Consider the following 15,167-nt stretch of genomic DNA (forward strand, 5'->3'; position numbering starts at 1 on the left):
TTACCACACAAATCTGTGTGCTTCATAAAATATGAGGAATATTAAAGAGCAGAAGAGTCAAAAGACAAGTCTACTCAGAATGAGATACAGAATGAAGGAAGAGAGGAATACAAGAGAAATGCACAGAATAATGATGACTTTTATGAGACTTTCACTCACCAGCCTGGATCCTTCATAAATATAAACTGTATAGAAAATAAAAGAGCAGCAAAGAGAAGAGACAGGTCTGTGTCTGTCATAAAATATGAGCAAATAATGCCAACTAGGCTTGACAAAATAAAAACAAAAATAATTGAGCCTAGTATAGCTGTGGGAAGATACAATGTCTAGAGTAGTATGAACAAATAAAATGAGTTAAGTGTGGAATTGTCTTGCCAAAAGGGAATCAGTGACCACCTAGCTAGGCTTTATTGTTGCAAAGGCCACCTTGTTAACTGGTAGAGCCTTGGTAAGTTTGTGGAGTTACCCCATGCCCCCACAAAAAGCAGTCAGCTCTTAGGGCCCAGGAAGCCATGTTTAACTGATTTTCCTGTGCCTCTTCTCAGCCCTTCTAGCTCCAATTACTAAATAGTTTGCAGGAGATTTTCTCAGCTTGCTTCTACTTCATCTATACCTTGCTTGTCAAATTTTGTTTTATAAAGACCTTCAAAAGGTTATGTATAAAACTAGAGACATCCTTTCATTTTCATTTCTTGTTACATTGGACTTAGAACCTGGGACCAGATCTGTCAGGATTAGTTCAAAATCGAGAACTCATTGACTTTCAAATAAATGTCTTCTCTATTAGAACAAATGGGATTTCAAAATCTCAAACTTTCAAAATCTCCCCAAAAGAGACTGGGAGAATCAGACAAGGTAAAGCAAGTGCCAATATGCCAATTTGCATACCATTTGGAACCATAATTTACAGAACTCATAAAATGTACAGCTCATTGGAAAGAAGAAAGCCACTGATCTATGTCAAAATTAGGGATGTTGGTCTGAGAGCTCAATACAACAATACCAATAGTTATACTAGCTTACTTTTGGATAGTACTTAATGGCTTGTAGTTTGTTTTGGGGGAAAGCCTTAGGTAATGCACGATAAATCCTATTAGCAAAACTTACATCCAATTCCTCTGTGTGTGATAGAACTTAGTGGAGAGTTTATTGGCTATAACATATAAAACAAACTTTGGCTGGTACCTGTCTTTTGATTTTTTTCAATTTTTTTTCTCTCTCTCTCAAATGATCTTTGTAGCCATGAGCCTTTAGATACGTTGCCTCAACTTGCTAATTCTGTTTGAAGAAGTTATCATGCTAGGGTGGAATTATCATGGTTACTTTGGAAAGTCATGTTTTCCCCAATAACATGGCCCTCTTTAATCCAAGATTAAGATTCCCTGGATCTACTGAATCCCACTTGGTGAAAAAATGACATTAACTCGCTAGGAAAAAAAAAATCACTGAACTTGCTCAACCTTCCTCAACACTACCAGCTCCAGGTATAAAATAAACATTCTTGAGCTCAGGGCTGCCAAAACTAGGATTGGACTCCCCCCTCCCCAAGTGGTTAAAAAACTCACCCCCAACCCCTGCTGCCCCCAATAATGGCAGACCAGTGAAAAATCTTTGACCAGAATTTGCTTCTGGGCCCTCTTCTTAACTGTCAAGCTCCTGAAATTTGTTACAACTTGGTTAGGCTAGAGCTGAAAGTATACACATTTTAGTGGACTATGTCTGGGAGACAGCCCTGTTTAGGGGCTAGTTTAATAGAATCCCATTTTTTGGCAAGGGTGAAACTCCTTTGTTTAAAGGGAAAATCACCTGAAATATTTTATTTCAATTAGGCAAGAGAAACAGAATACTATAGCCAAGGACCATGTCTCTTGCAGATTAACTCTTAAAATTTATCAAATAAGTCTGCTTTTTTAAAAAAATTGTTTTTCCAGAAAAGGCAATTTGGCAATATGTATTAAGAGCCTTAAAAATGTTCACACCTATGTATGTAAATGCATAGAAAATGCACACAACAAAGTGATGTTGCTGATTACCTCTGAGGAGAAGACCCAACAACTGGGAGAGGGAGGTGGTGAGCAGAGACTTTAGTCATATGTACTATATATTTATGTATTAATTAATGTAATGAATTTTAATTTTAATAAGAGAAAAATATTCTTCCACAACTAGGACTATCTCCCAAGGAAATAATAAGATATTCAATGCTGGAAAAGTTAAGAAACTATGAAATGTCTTAAAATAAGGAATGGATTAAAATTAAGGAATGCTGTTTGAAGGTTATATTGTATAATCACAAAGGAATTTCTGATTACATTGGACAATGTTAATTATATACTGTTAAAAATATGAGGATGCAGATCTGCACTGAGTATAATCCCAATTTTGATGGGTAAAAAAGATATACATGCCATCCTCAAAATGTTATTAGTAGTTACTACTGGGTTGGTGAAATTATTGTTTTCTTTGTTATACTTGACTGTATTTTCCAAAGTGTCTCCATCTTGGCTTCTGGAATCCAGTTTCAACATGCTTTTATATTTGCCTTTGATCTTGTGTTGCAGGCGTGCTTGTGTGATTCGAGGCCAAGTGGTGGCCGTAGATGGAACCCCTTTAGTAGGGGTGAATGTTAGTTTCTTGCACCACAGTGATTATGGGTTTACCATCAGCCGGCAAGATGGAAGGTACGTCAGTATTGCTTCTAATCGTTGTGGGGGCCAAATACTGACTTCTAGCTATGAGTCAAACCAGGGCTTAGATGATACAGTCTTTGTAAGCCCATCTTCCTTCTAGCTGTATTTTGAAAAGTCATTGGTGATATTTATTTCCTCTGTTCCCCAACTAAATCAAACCAAATTTCTCTTCTAACCATGCACTATTACTCAAGTCTTCTCGAGGCCCTGGCCATGTGGAAAGTTTCCTAGCCTTCATCCAATTCCATTTATCAATCTGGCTTCAAAATTCAGTGTGATGATGCAGGTCAAAAAGAGGGAGCCATGGAGCACTTAGGCTGTTCTTCCATGGCAGCCTCAAAATATTTCAGAAATGAAGATGTCCAAAAGGTTTCTTCCAAAAGCACAGAATTCAGCCTCATTAAGAGATTTATTTTTAATGTGTCCTCCCTAGACGGCCTATTTTACTAATGGCTGCAACTGATTGACAAGCATGGTCAGCCTAACCAATTCCCTTCAGTGTCTATATAACTGTAGTGATTTAACCTCAACACCAACCACCAGGCTACTCTCTAAGGGCTTCTCAGGTTCTCTGAGACCCGAGAAGCAAGACCACTAAGTAAAATCTTTTCATCCCAGAAAAGGATTTGCTCACAAAAACATTTCTGTTTCTCATTTAGGTAGACATTTTGTCTATCATTTAGATAGACTTTTGTTCAGAGTATTTGAGTCAATAGGCCCATGTGTCCAGCTTAAGGGTATACCTATTTATGACTCTCAGGAGCATTGTAATAATGGCCTTGAGGTGCCCTAGTCTCCAGATGGCTACCCTTAAAATGAACTACTCATGACAAGCTGCTTCAGGAGTCACATAAAGAGATGTTGGCTTGGAACTTTATCACAGTGTGAGAGACCATCTTATTTCAAGAACCTACAATCAAACCTTATTAATCCTAACCTCTTCAGAATTGTTAATTGTTCAACCTGGGCTATGCTGAATTTATTTTTTTCAACTGCCCGTCAAGAAAATGCTTATAAAAATTAGTTAAAGAAGCTAATAAGGAAAAGTTTTAACATACTTAAGAAAAACAAACCATTTCTAAGACTTCGGTAAATCCTATGAATGATTTGTATGTAAATTATATTGCTAATTCTTAACTAGCCATCTATTTATTAGAACAAACTCAGCAAAATTAGTCTGGGTACAGATAGTCTGAATACACACACACACACACACACACACACACACATCCATTGCATATATATGTATATATGCAATAAAAAGTACATTTCCTTTCAAATAGTCCATAATCGGAGCTCTCTACTAATTCAAAAGGACCTTTCTCCCAATTAGATTGAATGATAAAATTTTGGTAGTTCCCTCACCAGTAACTGGTACACAGAAGTGGCCTCTCCCTTGCCAGCATGTTCAACCATGTGCCAGAAATTGAGAAATGGATTATTTCTTTAAACTGAATATGCCCTCAGAGACATCTGACCTCTCTTGGAGAACTCATGGGCCTTTAGGGATTTTTTAGCATGTGTAGAAAGGTTTCAGTGAATTATTTGATATTTACAAAGGAGCTTAAAAGAAACAAGGCCTAAAAAATCTAAAAATTTCAATTTCCAGTTTACCGAAAACATTAAAGAGGAACAATTTTTGTCGTCATTTTTGTGTTTTTTGTTTTAAGTAAAATGCCAAGACCCTCGTCTGCTGAGCTCTCTGTGAGAACTAGGTTTATGTAGATGACAAATAAAGCCAGAATCCCCTCTGGCAATAACTCTCCCCTCATGCTCCACAAAGGGTGTAAGCATTCAAAATCTGTGCCCCAAACGCCAAGCATACTGTCCCAGTCATGTCCTGGACATAAAGTGACAGTGTGATGGGAGTTTCCATTTATATGTCTGCTTCTTGCTCCCTCAGACTAAGTACATTTCAAAAGCAGAGTATCATAAGGAAACTATACCTGAGAGCAAAAGCATTCTAGAAAGGCTGAGATTAGCATTTAAATACCCAGTAGACAGAGTGTGATAGGTAAGATGCTGTAAGGGGCCCTCTGTCTCCAAATCTCAGTCCAACCTGTCTGCCCCCCTTGCCTGTAGTTCCCACCAATGGCATCACTGCTTTGGGTTAAGCTGTTGACTCTAAAAGTCCCAGTTAAATGCAAATATGTTGTGTGGGATGTAGAACTAATTACCCCCATTATCATCCATTTGCACAAGTTAATTGACAACTTTCCCTAGAGAACCAAGAAAAGTCTAGGTCATGGGACCAAAGTGATGTATGAAAAGCAGGAGGAAGGATGGCAGTGGAAGAATGAGCCCTCTAAAAGTAAGAAGACATGAGACATGCAGATTGGGAGAGGCCAAAGTAGCAGAATAGAGGAAAAATGCAATTCTAAAGGAAAATGAATATGTATGAGTATCCACTGTTTGCCAGGCATTTTCATAAGTGTTGATCTGTGTCATCCTCACAACAGCTTTATGAGATAGGAAGCATTGTTATCATCTTCCCCATTTGGCAGATGAGAAAACGTATCCAAATTAACACAGCTAATAAGGGTCGAGCCCAGAATTTGAACCCAAGTAATCTGGCTCATATCTTCTATGATTAGCCACCTTCAACTTAGATTATATAACAGGTGCTCAGGAAAGTTTTGAAAGAGAACTTTTTATATTATAGTTCAGCTAGTGATAAGCACAACAGGTGAAGTGCTGACCTTCTTAGAAGATTCTTGAGAAGCATTAAAGGTCTCAGGAACTTTGTTTGGAAGACTTTAGAAAATGAAACAGGGAATTCCCTCTGATTCCCCTCAAATCAAGAGTTTGTGGATTTATGGATACCGTAAGGCAGAAATAAGCATTTTGCATTGGCCTCAATAGTCTTCCATCTATGGTTAGGACTGGTCTGACTTATTATGGATTGACAAGTCTCCAGACAAATAGGTCCTCTCCCTTGGGTCTTTTGTACTCACTATCATATGACTTGATAAACTGTTCTTAATGACCCATGCCAATGGAGATCATTTGTGGTGGGGAAAATCCCAAAGAATTAATGATCCATGGAACGTGCAATTTGGCATTGGAATGATTAGATGGAATTTTGACCACAGAGCCACCTTCCACCTCTGTGGCAATTAATGAGTCAGTCTGACTGTGTTTACTGTATATACCAGCTAGATGGGAAGAGGAAAAAATCAGGTTTCTCCAGAGAAACAGAACCTGTGTGTGTATATGTTGTGTACATGCATACGTATAAATGTATACATGAGAGAGAGAAAGACAGATTTCAAGAACTGGCTTATGTGATTGTGGGGTTGGCAAGTTCAAACCTGTAGAGACTGGTAAACTGCAATCTCTTGGGAAGGAGTTGATGCTACCTCTGCAGTCTTGAAACAGAATTCCTTCTTCCTCAGAGAAACTTCAGTTTTGCTCTTAAGGTCTTTCAACTAATTGCATGAGGCCCTCCCACATTATCAAGGGTAATCTCCTTTACTTAAGGTCAACTAAGTGTAGATATTAACCACATCCACAGAATGCCTCCACAGCAACACCTGGATTAGTGTCTGAATAACTGGGTACTATAGCCCCGCCACATTGACAGATAAAAGTAAACCATCACAGGAAACCTAGGGGAAGTTCCCAGAAGAATTTAAAAATCAGTATCTGCTTATGGAGATAATCAAAAGCTGGCCTACAGTTCATTTGGACTACAAGAGGATACATCTGTAAATGTAATAAAGCCAAGGATCAGATTTGAGAAGAAAGTTAACATTTGTTGAGTCCTTGACCCTTAAGTCTCTCTCTTATTTACTCATTAGCAGTAGCAGCTGAGTGATAGATCATATTAGCCCCATTTTACTAATGAGAAAGCAGAAATTCATGGAGGTTAAATAACTAGCCCAAAGACACAAAGCTAACATGGCAGAGCTGGGATTCGAACCCAGGTGTGTATGAAGCCAAAACCCCATTCTTTCTACAAAACAAGATGCCTGCCCTGTCTGCTTAATCTTTCTAGAAGTAGAGAATAATTCCCAGGTACGTGTTTTTGTTTGGATAGTTTGTGTGTGTATGCATTTGTTTTTGTTTTCAAATAAATAAGCACTTCAGTTTTAAAGAGGCAAGAGCCAAGGTTTGGGCAAAGCAAACTTGCCCAAGGACATGGAGGTAAATCAACATAGAATGTGAACTAGAGGAAAGGTCTCTTGACAAGTAGTGTAGGATTTTCCCCACCACACTTGCCTTAAACTGCTTCTGTATTATAATGAATTCAGCCTGCCTTAAATCATAAGCCATTTGGGTTTTTTTTTTTAATTTCAAACCTAGATTATTTTCTATAACTATTGTAGTTCTTCAAACTCTCTTTTTGGAAACTGCCTTATCATTACAGCCACTTGACTGAAAAAGTAACAATAAAAACACAGTATTAGCCATCCTTTGTTACTGCCCATTTATCTTTATCTGGAAGATTTCTGCAACAAGACATGATAGGCAATATTATAACAAATATAATAAATGTCATATGAAGGGAGTGGTGAGATATCCATAATTAAGTCTGATTCCCTATTAGGGCATTCTATCATTAAAAAAGTGTTTTACAAACATCTCTTTTAATGCAGGGAATTGCTTGCATCTCTCTCCTGTGGATTTAAGTTGCTCTGAATATTAAGGAGCATCATATTGCCCTTTACCCATTTTTATGATATAATAGTAATAATTTATCATTACCTTACTTTTACATAGTATGTTATGCTTTTTGAATGCTTTCAAGTACATTATCTCAAAGACATCATTATGCTTACAAGAGAAGTAAGGTAGAATCATCTAGTGCAGAATGAACTGAAATCTGAGTCTGTTATGCTCCAATGCAAGAGTAATGTCAGATACCACATCAAGTGATGGACAGAATTGGCTTACAGGAGAGGTAGTCTTGCTTTGTCAGATATGGAAGGTGTTGTCAGCGGAGATGGATAGGGTCCATTACAGGCTGTCTTACAAAAGGAAACCAAGAGGCATTCTAGACAGAACCAGAAATCCTAAATGTAGACTTCAAGTAGAATCAGGAGCCAAAGTGGGCAGGCAGATGTGGAGGGTTCAGGCATGGTATTGTTCAAGCAAATTTCACTGAACAGCTTTCCTCTGCTGCTATCTTTCTCCAAATGCCATCTCAAAGACACCACCAGATTTCTGACACTATGTTTGTGACTCCGAACAAGATAGTTAACCTTTTGGCTCTTTACTTTTCTTGAGTTACATTATAGTAATTTTTTTGAGGATGAATAATGTATTATATTAAAGACACTGCTGAATGTTATGTGATAAGATATGGCTTTGCAGAAATACATGCAGTGATTTTGTTTAAGATAGTATTAAAATTGGTTTACAAATTCGGGGTGAATATCAACTGGTGATGGGGAGTTTTTTCTCAAAAGTCTACTGGCTAGTGAAAAGAAATCATCCATATATTTAGCTAGAGGGAATTTATAAAACAGAAATACGAATGGATGGAGTTGAGTCCCAAAGGAAGGAAAGTGCACTAAAATTACCTATTTTTTTTAACTTGAACTTTATTTTGGTTGTTCATTTGGTAGAAACTATCATATTTTTCCTTCTCAGCTTTGACCTCGTAGCCATTGGCGGTATTTCCGTCATCTTAATTTTTGACCGATCACCTTTCCTGTCTGAGAAGAGGACACTCTGGTTACCTTGGAATCAGTTCATTGTGGTAGAGAAAGTAACCATGCAGAGAGTTGTATCAGACCCACCATCCTGCGACATCTCCAACTTTATCAGCCCAAACCCTATTGTGCTTCCTTCACCACTCACATCATTTGGAGGTTCCTGTCCAGAGAGGGGAACTATTGTTCCTGAGCTGCAGGTGGGTACATTGGCCTTTGGATGTATAAAATCATAGTATCATGGAGTGGTCCATGGCGTATAATGGCTGGATTCCTTTTCTTGGTATTTCTGCCAGCCCCATAATGGGCTGCCCTTCATTTATCAAGAGAAGCCTTCAAATGTAATCTCTCTGGCACACATTTGCAAAGTGATTGGCCAGGGCTATAGGGTGCTATCTATGGCCATAGAACAAAGCAAGATGAACTAGCTGTCATGAGAATTAAGCCCCAAACCTTGACCTAATGAACATTGTGCTCTAAAGAACAAAGCTAGCTAGCTAGCTCAATAGTGGTAACAGTATAATCAATGAGGTGGGACCGTCTGTGGTTCTGAAATTAAAGCTCCTTAAGAAATCTAGTTTCCTTCCATTGTCTAGTTTGTATCCATTGTCATTGTTCTTAGACGTCATGACAACGCCTCTTGTCTAGCTGTGTTTGGCAAAGGTAGTTTTCAAGCGTATGGGTTTTGTTTAAAGCTTTGCTTTTGAGTGTTCAAGCTTTATATGTCAGAGCGAGACACATTTTTGAACCTTGGTATTTTATAGTTCCTGAGAATTTTTCTTTATTGAGCCTTCAATATTTTCATTTCAATATTAAGCCATTCAAACATCTATAGTATAATTTCCTCATCACATTATAGAAACATTTTAATGATAGTTAAATGCAGAAGCTACCAAAATGGACACAAGTCGCACAGATTCAGAATTCAAGAAGTATACTCGAGAGGAAGTAAATGGACATTCCGAGACTGAATTGGTTTTTCTTCCATCACAACATTCCCAGTAGCTGTTAGGAATGCCCAGAGGATACCACCTGTGAAAGACTCACAAAAAAATAGTGCCCTGCTGGAAAAGGAGTCCAAGTTGCCCCTCCTCTCTTTTCCATTGGTTTTCCTTAGAAAGGAAGAAAAAACAAAACCGTATCTACTGAGTGCATTGAACTGATACACCAGTCTCTGTATACTTGTCATTAGGAAGTATGGGTTTATTTTAGCACCGAAGTTTTCAAACTGCTCTAGCAGTGCATTTTTCCATAGGGAAATAAAATACTAAGGTGGTAAGTGTCCCGCTGGCCTTCACTAATGTACTTCTGCCACCACCTAAGGAGACAAAGCCATTGGACAGCTCGGGTATCAACTAGCTAATGTAGAGGAAGGAAAATCAGGCAAAGAATAGACAAAAGCAGTTTGTGTCCCCAAAAAAAGAATGACCAGAAATCCTGGATAATATGAGATACCATGTATCTAACAACCTGTCCTACTACGTGCACTTGTTTGGAAAAGGGACAAGGGACAAGGTACTGAGCTAAAAATGAGTGAGGGCACAAAAATATCCACACTATTCATGTCACCTTAAAAGTACTGAATAGGCTCTTTCTTCGGCTGAGTTTTGAAAATTGAAAGTCATGGAACACAAGATTCAGTTTTAGTGACCACTTTTGGTGGTTTAACTCCATCTTTGCAAATAAATAAGTAATAGCAATTAATTAAGGAAGCCAAGTGGTAGTAGTTTCATTCTGGGACCAGCGTTTAGTATAAAATGTGCACAGGAGTTAATGGGAGTTATTTGCTTCTCAGTCTACAGGTGTCAACTTGGAAAAACTTATTCCCAGCTATTGGTATATTGAAACACAGAGAAATATGTAAGCAAAATTTGATTAAAAAATTGACCCTCGAGGTCATTCCCAAGGTCCAAAGAAGACAAGTTTGATTGCATCAGTAAAGATTAATTCTAGAGAAACCATAATCTCTGTCATAAAATATCACTTTGCTGAGCCTGTTTCTGGAGTCCTTCCTCCTAGAGAGCCTGGCCTGAATAAGGATTACAGCAGTGGTTTTGTGATATATGACAACACACCAAACAAGATTTTGTGTATGTATATATAAGAAAAAGACCCCTCAGTGGAGCCCAGAGCACTGAAAGGCCTGACATCCAACAGTGTGATCTTTTCCAACTCCTACCAAGCAATTTTTGGAACACTGTTGAAAAACGAAAACTGTTCTTTTCACAGTCTTTCCTGGCAGGGAAAAGAGGAGTTCAGTCCTCAAGGTTGGTTGGATGTCTTGTCCCCATGCGGATTGAGTGCAAAATTCAAAACCTATGGCCACACAGCCTCACCAAGATTCTTGCCTGGGCGTCCACAGGATCCCTTTAACCTCTCTCCTTTGGTGTGTCTCTAAGACAAGAAAGCATGCAGTGTCCTCCTCTACCCATGACCACCAATAGAGCCCATCTGGCTTTTTGTCTTTCAGGTTGTACAGGAGGAGATCCCCATTCCTTCCAGCTTTGTGAGGCTGAGTTACCTGAGCAGCCGCACCTCTGGGTATAAAACCCTCCTCCGGATCCTTCTGACACACTCGACCATTCCTATGGGAATGATAAAAGTACACCTCATGGTAGCTGTGGAAGGGCGACTCACGCAGAAGTGGTTTCCTGCTGCAATTAATCTCATCTACACATTTGCTTGGAACAAGACTGACATCTATGGTCAGAAGGTTTGGGGCCTGGCAGAGGCTTTGGGTATGTTGAACTAATTCTATGTAAATAGCAGCATTATATTCACCAAACAGAAAATACTAGTTGCATACTAATTTGTATGTGGAATAATTATGTACCAAAACATTATGGTTTTCTTTTATTTAAAGGATCTAAGGCATTTTTTCGTTCAAACCACTCTCTTTGGTCCTATTCAGAGTTCCCTTTTGACAGATTTTTGCTTCAAAACTAGTTTAGTTCTCCTCTCAAGACGGCTGCGTACTAGTGTCGTCCCATACTATCTGACTTGTAACTGTCGCCAGAACTGAATATTGCCTTCTAACTGTGACCTTTGGTGTGTCGTTCTTTAGGCCATGTTTTTGGGTTTGACATTTAGACTGTCATTTCCACTTAGAAACTACAAAATTTTAACTTACAGGCATCTCCACTTATTATCTCTTCTGTCTAAGATAGTTAGACTCCATTAACTTGTTACTTCAGTAGGTTAAATGCAAAAAAAAAAAAAAAAAAAAAAATCATTGCACCTTCCTAGTCTTTGATTTTCTGTTATTTCAAGACTCTAAAACCTAGAATCTTAGAGATAGTAGGGACCTTTGGAGGTCCTTTGGGCCTATGGTTCTCAGATATTTAATTCGGTCAGACAAATGACATTTAAAAAAATTAGACTGAAACAGATTTGCCAGCTTTTTATTTTGCCAAGCAAGAATGTCTTAAAAAGAAAGGAAAAAAAAAACCTGCTACCATCTACTACTCACCTACCACTACCGTAATTTCATCAAGGAGAGGGATATCTAACATCAGAAAAGGGAGTATTCTGTCTTTAAAAAATGACAGTAAGCAATCTAATACTGATGCTCAGAGAGAGACAGACAGACAGACAGACAGCAATGTCTTTTTTTCCCTCTCACCCTGTAGAAGACAGTGAAAACTTCCTAACGGACCTGACCCAGGTGTGTGGAGTCAGTCCATTCCATAGAAAGGAATGAAACACTGATACATGCTTTGACATTTTCTTCTTGGGGTGCCTGGGTGGCTCAGTCATTAAGCATCTCCCTTCAGCTCAGGTCATGATCCCAGGGTCCTGGGATCGAGCCCCACATCAGGCTCTCTGCTCGGCGGGAAGCCTGCTTCTCCCTCTCCCACTCCCCCTGCTTGTGTTCCCTCCCTGGCTGTCTCTCTCTCTGTCAAATAAATAAATAAAATCTCTAAAAAACATAAAAAAATAAAATTTTCTTCTTTGTTGTAGTTAAGCACTCTTAATGACTTAGCCTCTAATATGCCCATGGATTATTGAAAAAACAACTAAAACATAAAGAAAAGCAAAGACTTTCTAGTATACACACCAGTGGTGAAGCCTCCATTCCTACTGTTTGCCAATGGGTATTGGTTTACTTTCTATTTTTACAATCATATTCCTGATCAAAACTTCCTGAAGCATTCTAACTATAAAATGGCCTTAATTAAAGTGCTAAAATATATGTTGTTAGTTCATTTTTAAGGCTGATTAACAGTAACAAAAACAAAAGAAAATTGATCTACCCAGAAATATCCAAAGAGAGAGGGAAAAAAGTATTACTCGTGGTATTTTATGTGCACTTAAAGGACATAATATTTTTTTAGGGTAGAGAAAGAACACTGGCAAAGATCTCAAACAAAATAGCCAAAATAATTTCAAGCATAGTGCCTAAAATGGAATATGGATTATTTACCTTATAGGAAATGTCCTTGATAATCTTGGTTAAAGGGATTTTTTATTTACTACCTAGTCTCCATTTCCATATACATGGAGACTAAGAGAATTTCTTGACAGTGGTAAAACTTTAGAGCAGGTGTTAGAATGAAGTTGGAGAATCTAATTCCCTGCAGATGGATTGTGAGCACCTTATGAACACAACAGACAATAAATAGTGGAGACAAAGGGATCAAGGATGTGGCCACTGAGCTCATACCTTAATAGGGGATGACTGAATCTAAACAAACAAGGAAGAAAAGATTTAGTTGTACTCCTGCCCATATTTTATAATTGCTTAACTAATGTGAGAAGAAACAGACTACATTTTGCCCCAGATATTAACAATGGTGTTATATATATCACTTCTCAGGTTTGCCTCAGATTCAGAGGTCCTAGTATAGTCTTGTGGCAGGCCGAATAATGACCACCACTCCCCAAAAATGTTCATCCCTGGGATCGGTGAATGTATTCTTTTACATGGCAAAAGAGAATTAAGGTTACAAATGGAATTAAGGTTGCTGATCACCTGACCTTGAGATGGGACAATTATTCTGGATTATCCAGGTGGGCCTGATGTCATCACAAGTGTCCTTAAAAGTGGAAGATGGAGTCAGAAGGGGAGGTCAGAGTTAGAGGAAGGTATAACTGTAGAAAAAAGGCACATCAGGGTCAAATATTGCTGGCCTTGAAGATGGGGGAAGGGAGCCAAGAAACAAGGATATTGGTGGCCTCTAGAAGCTGGAAAAGGCAAGGAAATGGATTCTCCGTTAGAACCTCTGGAAGGAATGCAGCCTGCTGACACCTTGATTTTAGCTCAGTGAGACCCATTTCAGACTTCTTACCTCCTTAACTGTAAGATGATAAATCTGTCTCATTCGAAGCCTTTGTGTTTGTGGTAATTTGTTACAACAGTAATAGGAAACAAACCTTGACCAATATTCCTACAGTCCCAGTTATAGCAAGGATTTGGGTTCAAATTCTGGCTGGAAAGTTCTCCCACTCTTATTTCCTTTTCAGGCCAGTTAAATATGAACCTCTGTCCCACCCATTTCTGGGTGATGGAGAAAGAGGAGATCAGCTTTAAACATGCTGAATTTGAAGTAATGGTGAATATCTAAATTGAAATGCCCACTTAGTTTGAAATGTTGGACTCTTGTTTCCCACATAGCTCAGCTGTGGGGAATTGGTGGCATCCCTAAGGGCTAGGGTGTCTCAAAAGAAGAATGGAGGGTTGAGGGACAGCCACAGTGAGAAAGGAGTGCTTGAGATCCTAGAGTATCCCACCATTTTTTTTTTTTTTTGCAATGCAACAGATTTCACAAGTGGAAGAACAATACCAGAGTGAATAAATTATCAACAGAGATAGTGTGAACTACTTCCTTGGCAAAGTATCAATGGCAACTGATAAGACTGATTAATCCAAGTACACTATTGATCAAGTAGAAGAAGAGTAAAATCACTCCCAGGGTTGCAGTACAAAACCCAGAATCACTAGTTCATCCGGCTTAAAGATTTTGTTGTCTGATACACAGACGAGACTCCCCTGCTAAAAAAACTCCATCTGTGCATTTGAAATAATTTGGCCCTAGCACTTGATTCTCTAATTCTAAATAAGGTATGATGTCTGGAAATCGTTGTATATTATTTAGTTTCTTTCCCAACTCTGCCACTTGCAAAACAATGTAAAAAAAATCATTATTGTTAAGTTCACAGTGCTGTTAAAATTCTAGAGACGGCTTATTTAATTTGACAAACTGGCTTGTTCAGGGGCTCTGATCTGCATCCATTATATGAATTTTGTCGAAATAATTCCCTATGTCCGCCTGGGTCTGCATACATTATCAATATGTAATAATGCATTCTGCCCGGTCTTCATTTTAATTAAATTAAATCACAGCGGTTTGGAGTCCTAGAAGTTCAGGAAATCAGCCATCGCCTTTAGTAGCACTGCTATAAACAATTCTATTTTTTTCAAGGTTATTGGCAACAACAATTGCATAATTATTTAGTACAGTAGTTTGGCAAGAAAGAGTGGTGTTGCAGAGAGAACTAGACTTCCTAAAGGTTCACGGTGCATAAGAGTCTGTCTAAATTGTATTAGAGAGAAACAAGGGAACATTAATAGTAATAGGTGCTAAGCTACGGTTGCTTTGTGCACACAAAACATCCTTGAGAATGATGCTTTAGTGTTCATAAATTTCCCTTCAGTAAAACCTGTGCAGGCTGGGCAACCACAAAAATCACAGCCACTGAATATTTTAATAATAAATGGGTAGTGCTTTACAATTTGCAAAGTACTCTCACGTACATTATCTCATTTTAATCCTTGTAACATTCCTGCCTGGTAGGCATAGGGCGGTGTACATGATCTTCG

At 38.5% G+C, this 15,167-nt stretch overlaps 1 protein-coding gene across 2 annotated transcripts in view; it reads left to right on the plus strand.

The window, feature by feature from the left end:
* TENM1 (teneurin transmembrane protein 1) overlaps nucleotides 1–15,167 on the plus strand; it is a 330,568-nt gene that overhangs the window by 187,506 nt on the left and 127,895 nt on the right. For both annotated transcript variants that reach the window (XM_081808286.1, XM_081808288.1), the window contains exons 13-15: nucleotides 2,562–2,681; nucleotides 8,286–8,547; nucleotides 10,818–11,085. In XM_081808286.1, coding sequence (XP_081664412.1) covers nucleotides 2,562–2,681; nucleotides 8,286–8,547; nucleotides 10,818–11,085 — 650 coding nt within the window. The remainder of the gene's footprint in view (nucleotides 1–2,561; nucleotides 2,682–8,285; nucleotides 8,548–10,817; nucleotides 11,086–15,167) is intronic.

Source organism: Leptonychotes weddellii, chromosome X (genome assembly GCF_054177405.1).
Source record: "Leptonychotes weddellii isolate Sample4059 chromosome X, ASM5417740v2, whole genome shotgun sequence".
NCBI lineage: Eukaryota > Metazoa > Chordata > Mammalia > Carnivora > Phocidae > Leptonychotes > Leptonychotes weddellii.